The 24,918-nt window shown below is 42.9% G+C and overlaps 1 protein-coding gene across 2 annotated transcripts; it reads right to left on the bottom strand.

Moving 5' to 3' along the window:
- LOC115179810 (follistatin-related protein 1) lies at positions 1–23,389 on the bottom strand. Of its 2 annotated transcripts, none has more exons than XM_029741606.1 (11): positions 23,242–23,389; positions 23,095–23,151; positions 12,347–12,448; positions 12,018–12,147; positions 9,965–10,000; positions 9,525–9,655; positions 8,653–8,771; positions 6,037–6,149; positions 3,072–3,182; positions 2,771–2,865; positions 1–1,949 (listed from the first exon to the last, which is right to left on the bottom strand). In XM_029741606.1, the coding sequence occupies exons 1-11, from the start codon at positions 23,242–23,244 to the stop codon at positions 1,908–1,910; spliced, it is 939 nt and encodes a 312-aa protein (XP_029597466.1). In that variant the 5' UTR covers positions 23,245–23,389; the 3' UTR covers positions 1–1,907. The 2 variants fall into 2 exon arrangements, with proteins under 2 accessions (XP_029597466.1, XP_029597465.1); XM_029741605.1 differs by having other exon boundaries at positions 2,771–2,871; positions 23,242–23,386.
- Between the last annotated feature and the right edge of the window lie 1,529 nt (positions 23,390–24,918).

A 24,918-nucleotide genomic window follows, 5' to 3' on the forward strand; every position in this document is an offset into this window, starting at 1 on the left:
GTCTGTTAAATGTATTTATTGACATGTATAAAGCTTGCATACCTGGTTGACAATACAGTAGTCTTAATAATCAACAGGGAGTAAATGTTTCATTAAAAGTCACCTGTAACAGGTATTATTCTAAAAGTGAGACAATAACACATAACAAACAAAAGGAACACAGGCTACTAACTTCAATTAGACCATACATTTGGCCTGGTTTCATAGTGACAGACATCCTCTAGGTCTTAGTGAAAATGTAAGGCATTTACTTTCTAAACGTTGCTGCCACATACTGTACTTCAGGTATCTTGCGTTTGAACTTTGGTTTCATGCCATCTGAAATGTTTTGTAGAGGTTGTTTTGGCAGTTTTTCCCAATCCTTGTGCCCGAACAAAGTCATCCAATCAAAGCGCCTATATCCTGAGAGACCGACGTGCATCAGCTTCCAAAAGAAACGTCAACGATCAAATGAATCGCAGTACTGTTGGCAAAGCATGCACAGACGATGTGTGTCTCAGACGGACCACACAATTGTGTATGTTAGTAAGAGGGACACATAGCACTGAAGTACTTGTGTTATCAAGTACTAGTATCCTGTTCATTACAAATCCACAATTACATTTCATCCACGACATCAACATATTTTTCTAGTTCGTTCACATCGGCAGCATCCTTGAAATATGTCCCCCCGAACATTCTAGAATTGATCAACTTTATTGCTGGGTTTGAGAAGGAGACACAAGCGTTATCACAAACTCTCCTAGCAATACAGTACTGTCACTACAGTGATTCAAACAAGCACCATCTATGTGTTTTGGTAGCCTGGACCCATGCTGAATTCTTCAGTTTCACTTCACAATCCAAATCAGTACTAAGGCTAGTGCTTTGGCATTACATTCATTTTATGGAGTAATAACTCTACAACCCCATGATAGAAAAGCCATTTGTAAACAGATGGACAACATTACCTCATCAGTGTAGACATGCAGCCTACAGATTGAACCCTAACATCATCACTTTACCTTGAAAAAAGAAAAAACCCTGCACACATCTAATCATAGATTCTTGTCATATTGTTGGTGCATAGATCAGAAACTAGAGATGGAATACATGTTCTTGTCTAAGACTGAATGCGGACTTTCTTAATTTCCCTTTTCCTAACAGATTGAACCCTGGCACCATCAGATGTTATGGGCCAATGGGTTTTACTGTATATATTACAGATATGATATGAGTAGTAACACTGCCAGGCAAGTGTAATCACACTGTTGATGGATTTACAATGGTATTCAGGTACATTTACAACTCAGCCATGTGTTCATCCTTCATGTGATTTACTGGCCCTATAAAATACCCAGGTGTCTGGAAGAGCACCCTGTGAGGTCAGTGCATCTGATTATGCTTTCTCGCTGAATTGCTTATCTCAATCCTCTGTGATGTGGTTGGATATGTGACGTGGCACCTGTGAAGTCATTTTCTTCTAAAAGTAGTTCTTACAACTTGTGCTTTCTTTATATGTCCAGTTCACACACTCTTCTCTTTTCTACAGATGAGCTAATTTGACTGACAGAAAACAAAAACAACAAATGAACTAAAATGAATACAAATACTAACCCACCACTAGGTGACAGGGATTCTTACCAAGGCTTCGGAGTGTTACTCAAATAGGATAACATTACTGTGTTTGTAGGTGCAGTACACACAATTCAACTAGTCTCCCCTCTACACAATAATATTATAATAGACATTGGTACAATTTCAAAAAATCATAATAATTAACATTTTAAAATATAAAAACAATAGTGATGCATTTCTTTAGCAACAGTACAAGCTCCAAAGCTTCAGCCAGATAGTGATTGTTGATGGTGGGACTGAAAGAGGGCTCTCTCTCTCTCTCTCTCTCTCTCTCTCTCTCTCTCTCTCTCTCAAATGTCCTTAGTGCTCACTTTCATCTTCTCCACAGTTTCCTAACAGGAGTTAAAGGAACAAGATTCTTGGCTACTGTAGTACAAGTACCCTTATGATACACACAGTGTATACAGCATGGGTTCATATCGTTTAAAATACATTAGCTGCTCTTGATTGAGCTTGCCTGACACAATGGAACCAATGGAATAGTCCCATATGTGCAAACCCCGCCCATCTAACACCCCAGGCAGGCTCAATCAAATGTGCCTAGTATTAAAAAGAAAGCAAAACCCAGGTCTGATGTACAGTAAAGACGCAGCCAAAAAGTGAGACATACCTAGACGCATGGGCATGTAAACTATTCCAAATATAGGCTCTGATTATTACAGTAATTGACTCATAAAGTTCTAAGTACAGGTGTGTGTATTGTATAAGCACACAGCCTCATTGACCTATACTGTTACTTAAAGGGGCAATCCACAATTGAAACAATAACACTTCTTAAGTGTTTTGATTAAAAGCTGAGGGATGGGCTGGAGAAATGTACTGTAACCATTCTCAAATTCATAGACAGAGCTATGGATGTAAGGACTGACCATCCATTATATCAGAATTATAGTTTAACCATGTTTTGAGGCTATACAATGTTGTTTACATTTACTTTGATTACAAACATTGGAGTTAAACAAGCTTACATTTTGGGTTCGGATGGAGTGTGAGAGTTGAACTAAGATCATGGGGCATTTACAAATTATACTCTTTAAGAATCAATGGGTACATATCATTATTTATAAGTCCAAAAATGGATGTAGCAACTGCAGATTGCCCCTTTAACAAGAAGCAGTGAAACATAATGTGCTATTCATGGTTCCAGACTAACCTGATGTTTGTTGAGCTCAGTCACTCGCCGTGTCCACTCCTCCTCTGTCATCTCCTGGTCAGCACCTTCAGTCTTCTCCACAGCAGGCACCTTATCTGTGCCTGCAGGGAGGGAGGGATAAATAGAGAGAGAGAGAAAAAGAGAGAGAGAAAGAGAGAGATAAAGCGAGGGAAGAGACAGACATAAATAGAGAGAGGGAGAGAGAAAGAACATAATTAATCTTAGCGCACAATCCCCTCACACTATGACCCAGAGAAGTAAGGGCCTACTATAAGGGCAGGAGTAAGACAGCTAGTCTCACCTTCGCAGGTCACAGCTGTGCAGACCCAGTTCCCACAGGCACAGACACAGCGGTTACACTCCACCTGAGTCTCTGCCCCGTCCTCATAGGTCTCATCCTCCAGGGCACACTCTACAGGAAGCAGGAAGTGGATAACAGGAAGTCAATGGATATCACAGGAAATTGCATGTTGATCAGCAACAGCACAGAGTTTTCAAACCCAGAGATCAAAGTGGCCAATATTTTCGGGAGCGCCTTGCGAAGCAGTCTCAACGTACCAGACCGGGTTTTGGGAAATCAGTAGGAGAAGTGAAAATTCTTCCTTATTTGTAAATGTTCTTTAAATGTAAGAACCGATGCTGGTGACGAGAAGCAGGTACAGGGAGTTTAACATTTTGTTGAGTTCTGAGAATATGAAATATACTTATTCATGTCACTGAGGAAAAGAGGGTAATGTATAACGTTTACATTATGTCAGGACATGTTATTGTTAGCCATCAGGGATCCTATGGGAGGGATCCTCTGGGAGGAGAAGAAACACAGTCTGGTACCAGTCACCATAACAGCCGTGAGTTGGAGAGGAGTGATCACTTTGGGGCAGAGGCCAGGTCAGATGAAGTGAGGAAGAACAGATATCACCAAAGTTCTGTCTAGCAACAGAGATGCATTGGCTGTTCAGATGTGTAGGAGGCTCCGCATAGTTAAATATCAGTGCTTGTGTGAATACTGATGCAGCTGATGCAGCTGTATTGATCCTCTGGGAAGAATAAACTTGGTTAAGCTTTCATAGTGTCCGTAGAGTTTTTACTCTGAAAATTAGAACCTAACAATTTAATGAACGGACGTGGAACAGGACAGGAACAGTGTCAGAACGGGGGGAACAAAACGACATGACGACAATATGCTGAAGCGGGGAACAGAGCTGGTGAACAGACAGATATAGGGGAGGTAATGAGAGCAGGTGATTGAGTCCAGGCGAGTCCAAATGATCGCTGAGACACGTGACGAGGGAAGCAGGTGTGCGTAATGATGGTGGCAGGAGTGCGTAATGCAGGGCAGCCTGAGAGCGGGAGCAGGCGTGACATTCAATCTATAGGCCCAACCTATAGACCCGATGACGTGTTTCTGCGCATAACCTTAGATGGCTAACGTTGCCATGACATCGCCTACAAGCGTAATCGGGGATCTTTATTGGAGAAGCAGTTTCTGGACATCTCCATGTATATTTTCTTTGGTAACAGTATTTCATTTATGAACGTGCCTTTTTTTAATGTGTTTTTAAAATGGTCTAATAATCAAATCACATTTAAAAAAACGTAGGGATTGAACATGGGACATAAAAAAACATACAGTGGGGGGAAAAAGTATTTGATCCCCTGCTGATTTTGTACGTTTGCCCACTTACAAAGAAATGATCAGTCTATAATTTTAATATTAGGTTTATTTGAACAGTGAGAGACAGAATAACAACAACAAAAAAATCCAGAAAAACACATGCCAAAAATGTTATAAAATGATTTGCATTTTAATGAGGGAAATAAGTATTTGACCCCTCTGCAAAACATGACTTAGTACTTGGTGGCAAAACCCTTGTTGGCAATCACAGAGGTCAGACGTTTCTTGTAGTTGGCCACCGGGTTTGCACACATCTCAGGAGGGATTTTGTCCCACTCCTCTTTGCAGATCTTCTCCAAGTCACTAAGGTTTCGAGGCTGACGTTTGGCAACTCGAAAACTTCAGCTCCCTCCACAGATTTTCTATGGGATTAAAGTCTGGAGACTGGCTAGGCTACTCCAGGACCTTAATGTGCTTCTTCTTGAGCCACTCCTTTGTTGCCTTGGCCGTGTGTTTTGGGTCATTGTCATGCTGGAATACCCGTCCACGACCCATTTTCAATGCCCTGGCTGAGGGAAGGAGGTTCTCACCCAAGATTTGACAGTACATGGCCCCGTCCATCGTCCCTTTGATGCGGTGAAGTTGTCCTGTCCCCTTAGCAGAAAAACACCCCCAAAGCATGTTTCCACCTCCATGTTTGACGGTGGGGATGGTGTTCTTGGGGTCATAGGCAGCATTCCTCCTCCTCCAAACACGGCGAGTTGAGTTGATGTCAAAGAGCTCCATTTTGGTCTCATCTGACCACAACACTTTCACCCAGTTGTCCTCTGAGTCATTCAGATGTTCATTGGCAAACTTCAGACGGGCATATATATGTATTCTTGAGCAGGGGGACCTTGCGGGCGCTGCAGGATTTCAGTCCTTCACGGCGTAGTGTGTTACCAATTGTTTTCTTGGTGACTATGGTCCCAGCTGCCTTGAGGTCATTGACAAGATCCTCCCGTGTAGTTCTGGGCTGATTCCTTACCGTTCTCATGATCATTGCAACTCCACGAGGTGAGATCTTGCATGGAGCCCCAGGCCGAGGGATATTGACAGTTCTTTTGTGTTTCTTCCATTTGCGAATAATCGCACCAAATGTTGTCACCTTCTCACCAAGCTGCTTGGCGATGGTCTTTTAGCCCATTCCAGCCGTGTGTAAGTCTACAATCTTGTCCCTGACATCCTTGGAGAGCTCTTTGGTCTTGGCCATGGTGGAGAGTTTGGAATCTGATTGATTGCTTCTGTGGACAGGTGTCTTTTTTACAGGTAACAAGCTGAGATTAGGAGCACTCCCTTTAAGAGTGTGCTCCTAATCTCAGCTCGCTCCCTGTATAAAAGACACCTGGGAGCCAGAAATCTTTCTGATTGAGAGGGGGTCAAATACTTATATCCCTCATTCAAATGCAAATCAATTTATAACATTTCTGACATGCGTTTTTCTGGATATTTTTGTTGTTATTCTGTCTCTCACTGTTCAAATAAACCTACCATTAAAATTATAGACTGATCCTTTCTTTGTCAGTGGGCAAACGTACAAAATCAGCAGGGGATCAAATACTTCCCCCCCCCCACTGTAACAGGAAGATACTGTATATGGTGTAAGTCTTACTTCTCTCTGGTGGGTTGAAGCCAGGCTTGAAGCAGTTTAGGAACTCATCGAAGCTCAACTTCCAGTCCGTGTTCTCATCTGAGAGCTTGATGAGGGCATCCACACACAGGCTCCTAGACGCCAACAGGAGAGGTGGGGTCATGAACAATAGGACCAATAAGACACAGGAGGGAAATACAGTAAAACAGACTACTGTTACTACCATTTCACAAGAGCTAATGTATATACACTGAGTTGACAAAGCATTATTGAGTTGCACCCCAGCCCCTTTTGCCCTCAGAACAGCCTCAATTCGTCGGGGAATAGACTCAACAAGGTGTCAAATGCATTCCACATGGTTGCTGGCCCATGTTGACTCCAATGCTTCCCACAGTTGTGTCAAGTTGGCTGGATGTCCTTTGGGTGGTGGACCATTCTTGATACACACGGGAAACTGATGAGCGTTGAAAAACCCAGCAGCGTTGCAGTTCTTGACACAAACCGGTGTGCCTGGCACCTCCTACCATACCCCGTTCAAAGGTATTTCTGTTTTTTAATTTCTAATATATTTGCAAACATTTTTTAAAACCTGTTTTTGCTTTGTCATTATGTGTAGATTGATGAGGGAAAAAATGAATTTAATCAATTTTAGAATAAGGTTGTAACATAACAAAATGTGGAAAAAGGGAAGGGGTCTGACTACTTTCCGAATGCACTGTAAATGTTCCTCAATGTTTCTTAGACTGGGACTACACCAAACCACGCCTAAACCAAACCATGCCTCTATTTTGTTTTTGCCGTCTTTTGAAACTAATACATTAAAATGACAATGACCAAAGGAGTTGGCAAGACAGCACAAACAGATCTGGGATCAGGCTAATGCCAGTCCAGTTTCCCCTTAACTCTAGTCTATCTCACAGATGACCCCAGATAGCCAGCCGACACAAATTGGGAGGAAGATTCCACACATGAATGAGAGTTGATACTGCCCAAATCCCCGTGTCGCTCTCTGCGCCCGCTCCCAGACCCATGATGCATGGGAGAGGGGTATGGTCCCACGGGACAGCCAGTGTGGTGCCACTGAGCCCCAGCCCCATTGCCACCCACACCCACCACCACTTCCCATCAAAACAAGCCGCCTCACCATTACAGAACTGCCAAAACAGCACTTTCAGCCCCCCCCAAATGGCCCATCCCCCTGCCCCTGTACACCCTGTCTCGAGGTGACCATGTAAACAACTGTGATATAACACATCTACATCCCTCATCCTAGTCTTATCAATTACATTATTTGATTATTCCATACAGTCACAACTGTAGTACTCTACAGCACACATGGCTGCAAAGGTGCAGCAGGGTGATTAGACACTAACCACTGAACAGTTCAACACCAGAGTTAGAAAACTTTGATAAGGGCAAGAACTGAACAACTGAATCCCACAGAATGTGATTAGCATATATTGATGTATTATACAGGTTGCCATTGCTTCTGTATACGGTAGTTTTTTATAAATAAATATGGCAATAACCGATTCACTGAAAGAACTCAATCAAATACTTATTAGCAGTGCAAGCAGTAGCTTCATCATTGCCTTTCCATTGCTTTCAATTGCTCCATGGACTCCATGTATTGAATTCAATTAGTGTTAGTCCCAGGTAAATGGCTATTTAACTTATTTTGAAGTTAAGTTCCTGATTTGGCGCTGGAAATTAAAACCCTGCTAATTTGCTTAGGGAGCTCATTAAGTGCTGAGCCCCATTTTTAATATGATAATGAGTTGGTGGAGATAGCTTCTCTTCTCTTCAAGCAGCAATTGAAAACAAATGATTGCCAGGTACAGTCATTAGTCTTTTAAGTAAGTATTCTTATTCAATACAGAAATCCACATTACCGAGATACCAATTATGTTGAGAGATAAACAATCATTATGTTGCTACTACTTGAAGTGAATGCACTGCACTCAGCAAATATCAGTAAGTAACACTTACTGATATAAAAATGTATACGGACTCAAAACGTCTGGTACTTAGTCAGGATCATTATGACATGATTATAAGACATTATAATCGGGTCATGCTTGCTCATGACTTACAATGCATTATCAATGCCTTTAGAATCCATTATACCTGTCATGATTGACAGCTGTGCGCTACTGACCCTGGGCCAGTGGTTGGGGCTCACCTGAGCTGGTCTGTGATGAGTGACAGCTGTGCGCTACTGACCCTGGGCCAGTGGTTGGGGCTCACCTGAGCTGGTCTGTGATGAGTGACAGCTGTGCGCTACTGACCCTGGGCCAGTGGTTGGGGCTCACCTGAGCTGGTCTGTGATGAGTGACAGCTGTGCGCCACTGACCCTGGGCCAGTGGTTGGGGCTCACCTGAGCTGGTCTGTGATGAGTGACAGCTGTGCGCCACTGACCCTGGGCCAGGGGTTGGGGCTCACCTGAGTTGGTCTGTGATGAGTGACAGCTGTGCGCCACTGACCCTGGGCCAGTGGTTGGGGCTCACCTGAGCTGGTTTGTGATGAGTGACAGCTGTGCGCAACTGACCCTGGGCCAGTGGTTGGGGCTCACCTGAGCTGGTCTGTGATGAGTGACAGCTGTGCGCTACTGACTCTGGGCCAGTGGTTGGGGCTCACCTGAGCAGGCGGTTGTTCTCCTCGTCAGCATATGAGGTAATGTTGATGGCTGTTTCGTTGTGCTGGAGGAACTTAAGGAACTCAGTGGAATCCAGCTGGGAGTCTCCATTGTCATAGTCCTGTAGGAATATTCATTCATTCATTTTTATAATTTGATTGAGTATGAAAAGAAATGGCGGAGACGACCATCAGAGCTCTATGGGCTTTCTGTGAGAAGTGTTAACCACACAGGCACGCGGGCGGAGAGGATCTTGACTTTTTGGGGGGGCCAGAGCAGGAGAGCTGTTGCATAACTGCTGTTAAGTGTTCAAGTGCTGGGCAGTGGGAAGAACGTTAAACGGTCTGTTCTTGCTGTGGGGCCTTTTCCATGTTGTGTAGCTTGGCCCACAGAACAAACAAGATAACTAACTGACAGAGGGGGAGAACTCTGTGAATTTTCAACTGATTCTGTCTCCGTGGAGCTGCTGCAAGTGAAATGTATTATTCTGCTGCTTACAGAGTCATTAAGTAGTCCATACATGCTAACGGATTGTAATCTTAGCCGTTTTATTAAGATGAGGACAGAGGAGGACTTTCTAGAAGTACAGGACCAGAAATAAATACAACTCCATTCCACTTTAAATAATGTGAGCAGTTCGGTACTTTTCCTTGCAGTTTTCCATTATTCTACAGCAGTAGTTAAACTACGAAAGTATCATTACCTCTCCACACACACACACACACACACACACACACACACACACACACACACACACACACACACACACACACACTGGGCCCACAACCAGACACCCTGGGCACACAACCACAACCACACACACCCACACCTACCCACCCACCCAACCCCACAAACGAGCACAAGTCCGACCTACCTTGAAGTACTTGAGCAGGATGTTGGAGAAGTTGGAACCCTTGGCGAACCAGCCATCAGGGACCACCTCATTCTGCAGCCACTGGATGACCCGGCTGCGCAACTCGTTCCTGTTCGCCAGGTAGCACACGACTACACAGGCAGAGAGGGAGAGAGGGTCAGTATGCAGACAGCTGAATGATTATACAGACTCGCTCATATTTACAGTGGGTTTTTACTGGAACTAAGTATGTGAGAGTACTGCTGTTTGTTTGTGTGTGTGTGTGTGTGTGTTTCCCTTGAGCGTATAGCTGTTGTGTGATAGTGTAAAGGAATATCCAACAGTGTATCTTCTACAGTGCATGCAAGGAGAGTATAAAATGAACATATGGCTATTATTAATTCATTATTCATTAACCTCTCTGAGACAATGGGCCTCATGACCTTGAGCAGTATACTTACTTGGGCTAGCAGCAACAGCTTTGTCTGTCTTTTTCTCTGAAAGAAATCATAACACAATCAAAACAACTGCAAACACTTTGCTTAATCTCCTCTTTATTGCAGATTGTTCGTTGGAACACAGAAATAAAATCCCCAGCACAGACTTTCCTATTCAAGGCAATGCTCTGTGATGGGAAGACCAGCAGTCATATTGAGTGTACAGTCATTTACATTTACATTTTAGTCATTTAGCAGACGCTCTTATCCAGAGCGACTTACACTTGTGAGTGCATTCATTTCATGCATTCTTTTTATTTTTTTTGTACTGGCCCCCCGTGGGAATTGAACCCACAACCCTGGCGTTGCAAACACCATGCTCTACCAACTGAGCCACAGGGAAGACAGTCGTGGCCAAAAGTTTTGAGAATGACACAAATATTAATTTTCACAAAGTCTGCCGCCTCAGTGTCTTTAGATATTTTTCTCAGATGTTACTATGGAATACTGAAGTATAATTACAAGCATTTCATAAGTGTCAAAGGCTTTTATTGACAATTACATGAAGTTGATGCAGAGTCAATATTTGCAGTGTTGACCCTTCTTTTTCAAGACCTCTGCAATCCACCCTGACATGCTGTCAAGTAACTTCTGGGCCACATCCTGACTCATGGCAGCCCATTCTTGCATAATCAATGCTTGGAGTTTGTCAGAATTTGTGGGTTTCTGTTTGTCCACCCGCCTCTTGAGGATTGACCACAAGTTCTCAATGGGATTATGGTCTGGGGAGTTTCCTGGCCATGGACCCAAAATATCGATGTTTTGTTCCCCGAGCCACTTAGTTATCACTTCTGCCTTATGGCAAGGTGCTCCATCATGCTGGAAAAGGCATTGTTCGTCACCAAACTGTTCCTGGATGGTTGGGAGAAGTTGCTCTCGGAGGATGCGTTGGTACCATTCTTTATTCATGGCTGTGTTCTTAGGCAAAATTGTGAGTGAGCCCATTCCCTTGGCTGAGAAGCAACCCCACACATGAATGGTCTCAGGATGCTTTACTGTTGGCATGACACAGGACTGATGGTAGCACTTATCTTGTCTTCTCCGGACAAGCTTTTTTCCAGATGCCCCAAACAATCGGAAAGGGGATTCATCAGAGAAAATGACTTTACCCCAGTCCTCAGCAGTCCAATCCCTGTACCTTTTGCAGAATATCAGTCTGCCCCTGTTGTTTTTCCTGGAGAGAAGTGGCTTCTTTGCTGCCCTTCTTGACACCAGGCCATCCTCCAAAAGTCTTCGCCTCACTGTGCGTGCAGATGCACTCACACCTGCCTGCTGCCATTCCTGAGCAAGCTCTGTACTGCTGGTGCCCCGATCCCACAGCTGAATCAACTTTAGGAGACGGTCCTGGTGCTTGCTGGACTTTCTTGGATGCCCTGAAGCCTTCTTCACAACAATTGAACTGCTCTCCTTGAAGTTCTTGATGATCTGATAAATGGTTGATTTAGGTGCAATCTTACTGGCAGCAATATCCTTGCCTGTGAAGCCCTTTTTGTGCAAAGCAATGATGACGGCACGTGTTTCCTTGCAGGTAACCATATTTGACAGAGGAAGAACAATGATTCCAATCACCACCTTCCTTTTGAAGCTTCCAGTCTGTTATTCGAACTCAATCAGCATGACAGAGTGAACTCCAGCTTTGTCCTCGTCAACACTCACACCTGTGTTAACGAGAGAATCACTGACATGATATCAGCTGGTCCATTTGTGGCAGGGCTGAAATGCAGTGGAAATGTTTTTTGGGGATTCAGTTCATTTGCATGGCAAAGAGGGACTTTGCAATTAATTGCAATTCCTCTGATCACTCTTCATAACATTCTGGAGTATATGCAAATTGCCATCATACAAACTGAGGCAGCAGACTTTGTGAAAATTAATATTTGTGTCATTCTCAAAACCTTTGGCCACAACTGTACGTATGTGTTTCACTGAAATGTGTATAGTCTGAGGGGCTTTGTCCATTCTAGTAATATATTTCTATGCCTTAGACAACCTGGGGATTCTTCTCAGGGTCCCCTACCTTCACAGTGTCCATCGTGGTACACCTGGATATTGAGGCCGGTCAGACAGGCGTCGCGGTGGAGCTCACAGTGGTTGCGGTACGTCTTACCATTACTGCCACACACAGAGCGCTTGTGAGGTTTACATTGCTGAAGACAGAGAGAGAGAGAGCACACCCATTTTCAATCTGTGCAGTGAGACATTTGGTCTTTGCCAGGAATGTGTGTGTGTGTGAGAATGCATGCATGCATGTGCGTACAGTGTGTGTGTATGTGTGTGCATGTGCATATGTGTGTGTGTTTGTGCGCGAGTGCATGAATGCCTGCGTGTGTGTATAGGCTGACTCACCTCGATGCACAGGCAGGAAGGTTCCCCTTTCTCTGTCACAGCACACTCCCTGCCAGCCCCACAGAATACATTGGCACACACCCTGGACTTGCTCTTCCCCTCCTACAGGCAGAGATACAGAAGACATGGGAGATTATACATCTGATGCCTTCTACTTGTGTGATGATGTATGGACATCTATATAGATACAAATGAACATCTCCTCCTGCAAAGAAATCGAGATGACATTCCACTTCTTACATGCATTCTTCTAATCTACATTATTCACAAAGATACAAGGAAACTAAGGAAATGCGTAAGAATTAACAGTAATAAGTAATAGGGAAGGGTCCTACTCGAAGGTGGCCAGCGCCATCTAGTGTTGACTAAAATTGCTAGATGTACAGGTATAACATTTGACCGGGTTGCAGTAATTTTAGGTTTATTTGAGAAACATGCATTATTATACAATTCTTGAGTAATGTTAGATTCAGAAAACTTTTGTGATTTTACTGGAACCTGGTCTACTTGGCTTGAGTCAGATAACATTGTATTTGTGACCACATTTTACTCACTGGCTTGACAGACAGACAGACAGACAGACAGACAGACAGACAGACAGACAGACAGACAGACAGACAGACAGACAGACAGACAGACAGACAGACAGACAGACAGACAGACAGACAGACAGACAGACAGACAGACAGTATGCATGCTTTCATGAAGGCTGTCACTAGATGGCGACATGCCCTTCACTTCCTGGCGGTAGGTTTTCTAATGTGTATACCATTACATTCTGTTTCAGATGTCTTGATATATGTTACATTTTAAGAAACACTACATGTCATTTCAATATATATAGAGTTTTTACACTCAAACACAAACACATGCACACTGAGAGAGAGAGAGAGAGAGAGAGAGAGAGAAAGAGAGAAAAGTGTGTTGCCCTTGTCTGCTATCTAAATCCTCCAGATTGCTATCCAGACCCCCAGTTGCAGATGGACGTCTGAACAGCCCTTTGACCTGTGACCTTTCATTCACAGCGAGGGCCGCTAAGCCACAGTGACTTTAGCATAACAATGTTTCAGCAAATGCCCTCACACACGCATATCGACACAAGTTCTCTCAGCCAACACAGTCAGACAAAGGACACCAGCACTTTTATAGGGCAGATGGTAGACAGACAGACACTGGACCAGTGTGTCATGGAGTGTCCAGGTGACTGAAGAACACAAACCCCCCCCCCCCCCCCACACACACATACACTATATATATACACACACACACACACATTTGTTTTACTATCCTTGCGGGGACCAAACAATTGATTCCTGTTCAAAATCCTATTTTCGCTAACTCCTAACCCTTACCCTAACTAATTATAAACCTACCCTTAAACCTAAATAGCCTGCGAAATGTCCCCACTTGTCTGTATTTTCCTTGTTTTACGATCCTTTTGAGGACTTCTAGTCCCCACAAGGATAGTAAACCCCCCCAAAACACACACACACACAGGTAGAGGAATGTTAATTTGACAGGGATTTATTCCTTTACAGGTCAACTCTTTTCCAGAAGGCTCTGCTATTACGAAGACAACAGGAAATTCCTCCAAACAAATGGAAGACAGTGAGTGACACAACACAGAATTGTCCAGAAAGGGCCTTCCATTCAGGGAAACAGATATCAATCTACGGGAATCCAACATTTGGTGGTCCTTTGAACAGCCCAGAGATGAAGTAAACAGAGAAAGAACAAGCCTGCTATGAAGCCAAGAGGTCTAACTTCCACCACAAAAGAGTAGTGGGTCAGGATGGTGAATGGGGGACCCTCTATTCTTCCAGTATACCACAATACCATACCTTCAAGTTGGAATCTGCATGGCACCAATATGATATTATATTTTCTATGCATATATGAGGGGGTTCCAATGGGTGACCGTGTACAGACTGCAGCCTGGTGTCACAGATGGCATGACGGGGGGTCAGAGAGCACTAGCTGCCTGAGCCTAGTGACCCCTGACCTCTCACCATTGATATTTTGGGGTATTTTATTAGGATCCCCATTAGGGTCCACACAGCCACAGCTACTCTTCCTGCCCGGCCACACAGCCCTACATAAGTATTCCAGGAAATGATGAGAAACAATCAGAACTATCTGCTGGTATGTCACTGCTTGGCTAGCATGTGTTTTGAGATTTTCACAGACAAAAAGATATGCACTCAAAAAAGTGACAAGTGACCAACAGCCTTGTGTAATCTCTCTCTCTATATATCCCTCCTTATAGAGACATAAGCACTCTTTTATACATAAGCTAATCAATCAAGAGGGTTTGCAGTTTTTTGATTCTATCGGTTCCATTGAGCCAGGCAAGCCCAACATTTGAAATGATTTTGAATACTATTTGAACCTAGGCCTGACACACACATGCACACGCACTGGCACGTACAGTAAGTGCACGCTCTCGTGCGCAGACACACACACACACACACACTGTATGATATGCAGGTCAGGTCGAGACCTCCTGCCTCAGGCGTGTTATTTTCATTAGTCCCCGTGAAGATTTATGGCAGGGTCGGTCCACAGGCCAAGAGCTGATGATAAAAAAAGACTTCCATCTTCGAGCTGTCTAACAGAGGAGCGGTACACACTTGAACACACACTTGAACACACACACAGAGATTTGCATTCTCAGCTGGAGCGTCTGGTCTGGACTGACCTCTCTCTGTGTGTCCAGAGGGAGATGGATAGCGTGAGTGGGAGACAACAAGAAGAAAGACACATCAGGGAAACGAGGGTGCAAACATTCCCCTGCAGAGCCAAGATGAGGAATTTGGGAGCATGTCCAACCTGTGAGTCTTCCATCCAATCCTAACTTGTTTTATAGGGCAAAGTCAAGACACTGAAAAAAGAAAGCTGTAAGTCAGGGGCATACCAAACCAATAATGGTATTAATAGGGTTACAAGAACCGATCAGTTGGGGAGAGAGCCTTCCATCTGTTATCCAAGTAACCTCGTTTCCAAATGACCTACTTATCTGAGTATAACTTAACTCCGGTTAACCCCAAATTCGACACTCTCTCATTGACCTACATACCAAAATCCCTCACTTCTTGGTATTACTTTCGTGGACAGATTTTGGGCAGAGTAAATGCTCTCGTCTCACCTCTTCCTCTCTGGTGTATCCAGAGAGCCACTGGAGACCCACAGCAGAGACGGAAAAGGAAGCAGACACCCCAATCGCTGTTTTCTTCCTGGTTTTTTTCTGGTTCAATGAAAGTCACTGAACTAACTAGACCAGACCCAGCTGCTATTGCATTGGTGTCTATGGGAGACTGACAAGTTTTGCCCCAATGGTAAACGCCCTGATCTTCATTTATCCACCATCTTTGCCCATATGGCTCAAACTGAGGAAGTGAGTGTGAATGGACTGTGAGCGAAACATAACGGGTACACAATTCTACACAACACTGCCTACATGGCTTTCACAATAAAAACCTTCTGGCTCCACCAGCACCTTCGGAGGGGCCTCAGGGGAAGATGCTAAAATGGCTACACAGGGATAATATCTGTTTCTGCTCTTTATTTCACAGCCACTTTGAGTCATTTGGAGGGAGAGGCCTAGAAGAGGCCAGGCAGGAAAGAACACACAGGGAACAGTGATTACTTTAACTGGGAGACAGACAGCAAACATGGGTCTGGTCCCTCCACAGGGTGAGGAGAGAAACTGTGTTCTCCAACGGTGGTAAATATTCAAACCAGTGCCAAGACTAAAACTCCATGATTGAGTTATCACTTGGGATGTACTGTAGTGGGGATGACCACGACTTACACTAAACTATGACTAATGACTATTGCCAGACAACCAAAGGTCCATTTATTGGATATATATTGGATAATGGTATTTTACAGAGAGAATGAACTATAAGGCCAACACTGAGTTTCTGTGAGGTTCATACCAGCAACACTAGTTACTAGATACCCATAGGACTCAAACACAGGAAGTGAGTGTGGACGGACTGTGAGCAAACACAATGAGTACACAATTCTACACAACAGAGAGTGATCACTTTGGAGAAACCTTCCAGCGCCCAGTTGTAGACAAGAAACAGACCTAGTCCCAAAAACAAACAAACGGGGTTTCCTTCGATTCAAACAAAGGAAGTGTCACTTTCATCGTCCTACTTGGCAAATAAATATTTTCTAAAACAAGGAGAGGTCACACACGACAAAAAAAACAACAATGTTAAGGTTTGAGTTATAATAAACTATTACTGTATTTAGGTCATGAAGATGTCATATTGGAAGAAAATACTCTCTCCTTTCTGTTGTGTGTGTGTGTGTGTGTGTGTGTGTGTGTGTGTGTGTGTGTGTGTGTGTGTGTGTGTGTGTGTGTGTGTGTGTGTGTGTGTGTGTGTGTGGACTACTTTGGATGAGTAATGGAAAGATACCGTTCAATGACAAACCAAAGTCACACCCTAGGTGTAACTTCAAGATCCTTTGTCATCAAAGCTTCAAAAGGCTTTACATAAAATGTAATTTCCAATGTCCTATTTCTCTTTGAAAGCCAGTAAAAAGGCTGTAGAGGCTGATTGTACTCTATATTATACTGATTATACTCTTTCATTCTAAAGTGCCTTCCAGGAGAGAAGCGCGTGTAATGTCTATACTTCATAACTCACAAAGACCCAAATCACTAGGCCCACAGTGTACTGAACATATGAGTCACATTAGTCCTTTGCAAGCAGACAACAAAATAATCGAGATGGAGGTAGAGGAAATGTTGTTTTTGTACCGTAGCCCTGTCTCATGTAAGGCTGTGTCTGTGGCTATTGAGGAAGGGGGCATTATATATCTAAACAGAAGGACAAACAGCAAAGAAGGGCCTCTTGTCTCCCTGCTGAGAGAATGTACAGGTAACTGCCAAAATAAAGGAGGCACCAACTTAGTACCTTAATAGGGCGGTGGACGACCACGAGTCAGAACAGCTTCAAAGCCTTGGCATAAATTCTACAAGAGTCTGGAAGTCGTAGCCAAAATAATGTAAAAAAAAAGAAATTGTGCCGTCTGGTTTGCATAATATAAGGAACTTTAAATAATTTAGACTTTTAATTTTGATACGTAAGTATATTTTAGCAATTACATTTACTTGTGTTACTTAAGTATATTTAAAACCCAATACTTTTAGACTTTTAATCAAGTAGTATTTTACTGGGTGACTTTCACTTTTACTTGAGTAATTTATTAAGGTATCTTTACTTTTACTCAAGTATGACAATTGGGTACTTTTTCCAGCAATTACGTTCAACACAGTACAGAACTACATGTAACTGCAGAACAACTTCAAACTTGCCTGATCCACCTACATAGCATCATGATTCTAGTATAAACTACACACACAAATCAATAACAATCAGTTAAGTCGTGCCTTAATAAGTGTGTCTAAAGTGAACAGCATTCTTTCCCTCTACTATCGTCAATCTCCCAGGTTAGGCCCAAATGAGAGAGCTCACCCCACATACCAGGCATTCCTGCCCAGGTCAAAGGCCTGATTCGGGGGACTGCTCACCCAGACAAACCCTCTGACTTCCAGGGCCACGACTGCTCGCTCCAGCTATGCTGACCCATTTAACACTTGCACAGCCCAGCTCCTGCTGCTTAGCCTATACACACACACACACACACACACACACACACACACACACACACACACACACACACACACACACACACACACGCCAAACGAACGAACACACACACAAACAAACAAATGCCCTCACACACTGGAATGCTCTCACCCATGCATGAGCGCACATACACATTAGTGATGGGGGAAAAAAAACATACAATTACATATATCATATCGAATCGTTTTAACAACATTGCAATATTATTTTTGCGCTAGTTTTCTGTAGCTGCGCCAAAACGTTCCTTCATAGCTTGTTCTCCATTTTCTTTCTAAATAGGGAGCCCATTTGTTTTCGCACTTTTATTTCCATGACTGATCAAAACTCATTTTATCATGGCTGTCTCTTGTCTGCAGCAGATGGTGAGCAATATGTTTTGAAACACCAAATCGCAATAAAACCACAGCATCGAATTGCAATACATACAGAATCGTGAGAATCGCAATACATATCGTGATGATATCGGATTGAGAGGTCCCAGCCCTAATACACATGCACGCACAAGGGCTCTGATCACAGAGGAGGTGACCATGTGTGGCCCTGGCTTGTAAGAGGACATCTGGCCTGAGGTGGCCCAGGTGGGAGTGAACCTTTGTAAACTCCATATCAGTCTTCACGAGACTTCTCCAAGAAGAAGCAGCTGCTTAACCACAGGTTTTGTGTCCACTACTTACGAGAGGCGGGATTAGAAGGCGCTTGCACAAAGTGATTCTCTGACAAGTGTGACTTGTTAACCTCTCAGTTTTAGAGCCTGACTCGGGCATCAGATAGGTCAATAGGTACTAATAATAGTCACTATACCCCACTAAAATGGTACCTGACAAAGTGAATTGACTCGACGCATATATCTTTCATTATGTAATGAATCCCTGTTGTTTCTAAAGCTGGCAATGAGTTTTATTCTACTTTCATTTTGTGCGCCCAACAAGCAGTATGCTTGTATAAATAAATAAAAGCATGGATTCCCTGAACATTTCGTCAGAGCGTCTTGCTCTGACAAAACAACACGCGTTTCACATTAAGCTTTACAGAGCTAGGAGGGCGTTAAGGGGAGGCAGTGAATTCCTCATAGGCTCTCTCACGCCTCGGTTCGCATCCAAAAAGGCCAGCTTTCTAACCCAAGAACTCACAGCATTTTCCTCCACTCACACATTCAACCTGAGCACTGACAACTCGGCCCGTGTTTAAAAAGTTTCGATACAAATTCTACTTGAGAATGCCCTTTCTGATTCTCCTTCTTATCCATTTCTCTTCACAGATCTTCTTGGAATTTGCGGCTGAATTTCCAGTGTCCTAGCTGCTACTGTAGAACGTATTCTCTTTATTTGTCTGTCGCTCTAAAATGAGCATTTAAAGAATTCCATGCGTTTAAATTAGAATATTGGTAGATATTTTGCATCATTCATTATGTATTAAAAGCTTTCATTAATGAGATCTTGGAGAGGTTATAAATAGGCATTCCACAGGCTCTCATTCATTCTTTGATGGTCTCTGACAAATTCATTTATTAATTCATTCACTGTATTAAAAGTGATTGGTTTAGATAGAGCGTCTCGTTCCTAACGGCTGTTTGAACCAATAAAAGCCAAGGTGATGTCATGAGCAAAAAGGCGGGCTCTAACAGCCTAATCAGCCTATAGCCTTATTGTTTCAAGTTCGTTCTCATGCTGGGTGAATGGAATGCCGTTACAGTGCTTCTCTCATTCACCCAAAAGCCTTGTATATACTGTACCATCTCCCATAAATCCTTGGGAAGCTCTGTCCACTCAACTCCTCTCCCCCTAACTGTGTATAGCTCCCCTCTTCTCCCTTCCTCGCCCCCCGTCCTCCCACGCTCTCTACCCGGCCAGTCTCTCAACTAACTCTCATCGCCTATGTCTCACTCTCCCACTCTTGTTCCTCACTTCTTCATCCCACTCTCTCTCTCCTGCCCACTTTCTTCCACCCGCCTGTCTCAAACTCTTCTTTTTCTGTCTATAACTCATCCCCCTCTCTCCTTGGCTAGTCTTGGCTGGTGCTGAGTGGTGTCATGGCAGAACAGGCGTGTTCCTGTGTTGCTCTGTGCAGGCGGAGAGGGTGAGCTAATGGCTGACAGATGTTTAGAGGAGGAGGAGACACTCTAGGACAAGACATTCTTAAGCAGAGCACTGTTCCAATCACACACTGTTGAGTAGGGCCAAGCTAGCACACTTAATAAACGTATGAACTGCCATGAACAGTTCTAAACAGTTCCAGACCATTCTGTTAATACAAGACAACCTTGCTGTAAATAGCCTTTCTACACCACAAGGTGTTTATCAGTTGGCGGTTATGCACTCATTTGTGCTGTGTTCCTTATCAGCCGTCCAGGCTACAGATTCAGTCATCCAGACCACATTTTGAGACTAATTGCCCCCCCTAATAGGGCTAGAAATCGGCAGATTTTTCTCTCTGTTTCCTTCTCTCTCTCTCTCCCTTTCTTTCTCTCGCTCTCCTTCTCTCGCTCTATGAATATGGGAAACACGCCAGGCAGGGAGAGAGCGGGGGAAAAAAGGCAGAGACAAAAGAGAAAGAAAGAGAGGGGAAAACCTTAAACTGACATAGAACACAGTGAAAAAAATCAACCTTTCCCTTAATGAGCTTTACAAGCTGCTCTGTGTCGGAGAGCAAACAAATGTTTCCACTGAGGGCATTCTTGGATGGCTCTGAAGTGGTATAATAGGGAAAATACCAAAACTATGAAATAACATATATGGAACCATGTAGTAACCAAAAAAGTGTTAAACAAATCAAAATATATTTGAGATTCTTCAAAGCAGCCACCCTTTGCCTTGATGACGGCTTTGCACACTCTTGGCATTCTCTCAACTAGCTTCATGAGGTAGTCACCTGGAATGCATTTCAATTTCAGGTGTGCCTTTTTAAAAGTTAATTTGTGGAATTTCTTTCCTTCTTAATGTATTTGAGCCAATCAGCTGTGCTGTGACAAGGTAGACAGAAGATAGCCCTATTTGGTAAAAGACCAAGTCCATATTATGGCAAGAACAGCTCAAATAAGCAAAGACAAATGACAGTCCATCATTACTTTAAGACATGAAGGTCAGTCAATATCAAGCGCTATGATGAAACTGGCTCTCATGAGGACCGCCACAAGAAAGGAAGACCCAGACGTACCTCTTCTGCAAATGATGAGTTCATTAGTTACCAGCCTCAGAAATTACAGCCCAAATAAATGATTCACAGATTTCAAGTAACAGACACATCCCAACATCAACTGTTCAGAGGAGACTGCGTGAATCAGGCCTTCATGGTTGAATTACTGCAAAGAAACCACAACTAAAGGAAAACAATAATAAGAAGAGACTGGATGGACATTAGACCGGTGGAAATTTGTCCTTTGGTCTGGCATCCAAATTGGAGATTTTTGGTCCAACCGCAGTGTCTTTGTGAGACAAGGTGTGGATGAACGGATGATCTCCGCCTATGTATCTCCCACCGTAAAGCATGGAGGAGGAGGTGTTATAGTGTGGGGGTGCTTTGCTGGTGACACTGTCTGTGATTTATTTAGAATTCAAGGCACACTTAACCAGCATGGCTACCACAGCATTCTGCAGCGATACGCCATCCCATCTGGTCTGGGCTCAGGGGGACTATCATTTGTTTTTCAACAGGACAATGACCCAAAACACCTCCAGGCTGTGTAAGGGCTATTTTGCCAAGAAGGACAGTGATTGAGTGCTGCATCAGATGCCCTGGCCTCCACAATCCCCCAACCTCAACCAAATTCAGATAGTTTGTGATGAGTCGGTCCGCAGAGTAAAGGAAAAGCAGCCAACAAATGCTCAGCATATGTGGGAACTCCTTCAAGACTGTTGGAAAAGCATTCCAGGTGAAGCTGGTTGAGAGAATGCCAAGCGTGTGCAAAGCTGTCATCAAGGCAAATGGTGGCTATTTGAAGAATCTCAAATATAAAATATATTTGTTTGACACTTTTTTGTTACTAAATGATTCCATATGTGTTATTTCATAGTTTTGATGTCTTCACAATTATTCTACACTGTAGAAAATAGTAAAAATAAAGAAAAACCCTTCAATGAGTAGGTGTTCTAAAACTTTTGACCGGTAGTGTATGTGTGTGTGTTCTAAAACTTTTGACCGGTAGTGTATGTATGTCTGTATGTATGTATGTGTGTGTGTGTGTGTGTGTGTGCGTGTGTGCGTGCCTACGTTTGTGCATGTGTGTGTGTGGGTGTGCACGTTTGCCTAACTGCAATGGTTGTGGTGCGACCAAAAAAAATCCTCATTGTCTTTCCCAATTGTCTGTTATATTGGTCTATTTTCTCTGAGACCATCAATCACCTCTCTGGCCACCACAGCACAAGACCAGTTAATTAACAACTGCCATAAACCTAGCCAGAGCCACCAACATGTCAGCAATGCTACACTGGTGGTCAATGACCAAAGTGGCAGGGTCTACAAACAACTGTGAACAACTGTTCCTGCATGGCAACCAAACAGAAATAGTTTACTGGAAACAGGGGTGAACAACCCCCCTCCCCCAAAAAAACAATGCTGAAGGGAAGTACATTCAACAGCAGTGATCAGGATTTGCTTGATGTAAATGGCAGACAGACAGCACGTTAATTATCTTCTAAAGTTCTCCAAAATATATGACACATCAAGTCTGTATGATAAAGACGATTCATAGAGATACTGATGGTTTGGAGCTAATTAGAATAGGCTGCTATTTAATTGGCACATAATGTACACACAACATGCACTCAAAGGCACTGGTTTAGTGAATGTTGACATTACATCTTTGAAGCTGGACAGATGTGCAAGGCGCCGCCTCTTCTTTTTCTGAACTCTTTGTCTTCTTTAAAATGACTGTGTTTAGTTATTTAATATAAAAACATACACGCATCAGACTGTCCCAAGTTAAATTGACCAATCAGACAAGCACGTTACTGTTGGATTATGTACAGTAGCCAAATAATTACAAAGTCAACTTTTGAAAAAAAAGGAAAACATTTGTTTGTCAACAGACGAATCGACCTCTAGAGCGTATATATTTTTTAAACCTAAATAATAAAAAGCATTTACCTCGGCATGACAGCAAACGACTGCGACGAGTAGACATAAAAGGACACTTCGAAACATCTGCGGAGAACACAAATAATACAGTTGCTTCAGTGACAGCCTGACAGTCAAAACATAGCAAAACTGAAGAAAGTATTTATGAAAACGTACCATGTTAGCGGGTGATGACCCAAAGGCAGAGGGGAGACGGCAGTGTTCCGACTGAGACAAAGGAGGAGAGGAAAATTAGACTGCCGAAATTTGAGCACCACCGAGGAATTTTCCCCGTCTGTCTCCCCCTCCTGTGACTTGGCCAATAGAACTTGATGCACTCGAATCGGGACGGAGAAACTGCAGCAAGAAGTGAAGTGTTCAAGGATGGACAGATGACGGGGAGAGAGTTGATTCAATGTTTAATGTTATCCAAAAATACATGTGCCGTCCATGGTTCCTTAGTTGACTTACTGTGTATTTTATTCTGCAGGATCTTTTTTTTTTTTTTTTTATCCCCCCAAATTGTTATCATATCATAATAAGTACACAAAAATATGTGCTTTTCCACGTGGAATCAAAACTTCTCATATCTTAATAGTTGATCAAACTTGCAAAATCCAGTGCAGTGGCTTCGCATGCAGATGTCAGTTTGTCCATCATGGGATATAAAGAATGCAGCACCACCCTCTGACGACAAGTTATAACACCTACGGTAGTACTACAGTACAGTAGTATACCTGACAAGTAAATTATGTGGATCATAAATCAAATTGTATAGATTTTTGATTGATTTTGAAGAATGCACACATAGGACACAATGCAAAAAAAAGAAAAGAAAGAATGTGCTATTTCAAATTGATGTATTACTGTAAAAACAAATTACATTAAAAATATTTTTGTGGATGTCCCATCCAATACTTCCAATATTTTGTTCACCCAAATTTATGTTAATTTTGGACATTAACACATTTGAACAAATTATGATAACAGTGTGTCTAAACATGAATATTCAATTACAGTCCTTTTTTTATCGCTTTGGTACTATTTTGACACGTATGTGGTAGAATTTCACAACTCTTCGTACAAAACTCAAAACAGATCATCAAAGAGACTGTTTTTCAAAAGTTTAAGCACATTTTCAATTGACTAAGTACACCACACAAAATCAAACAGATTTTTTTTCACCAAACCTAATAAGTGTTTAATCTAGAAATACCTTTTATTTAAAGCAATTGCCTTTCACAATGCAATGCTCACAATACTTTTCATGTGATTCTTTTCTCATTTGTTTAAATACATTTTACCATCATTTAATCCAACTGCTGTTAGTTGTTAATCACTTATCCGTTTGGTAAACATATAGATTTTAAACTGTTTTGTCTACTATATATGGATTTTGAGAACTACAGAAATAAAATGTGTGTTTGTAAAGTATAAACATCTAAATGACGTGTATGATATATGATAACCATACATAATGGCTACTCGTTATTGCTAACTGATTTCACATAGTGGTAACCACAATTGGTCACCATATAAAAGAGGGTGTGTGAACACTTGCAATTACTTTTAATGCGGAGCAGGGTAGACAGCAAGGGAGAGGAAGAAATCAAAGAGCTAGAAGACAAAGGGCCCGTCAGAGATGTGGGCATGGGCCCCGCCAAAGAGGTGGGTATGGGCCCCGTCAAAGAGGTGGACATCAGTGTGAGGGAGGCAGACGGCAGGAAACTGTTATGTCTAATGAAGTCAGGGCTATCGTCGTTGACCATGTGGTAAAAAGAGGTCTTACCGTGGCAGAGGCTGCCAGATTAGTTCACCCAAATCTGAAATGATCAACTGTAAATTCGATCATGA

Source organism: Salmo trutta, chromosome 39, assembly GCF_901001165.1.
Source record: "Salmo trutta chromosome 39, fSalTru1.1, whole genome shotgun sequence".
NCBI lineage: Eukaryota > Metazoa > Chordata > Actinopteri > Salmoniformes > Salmonidae > Salmo > Salmo trutta.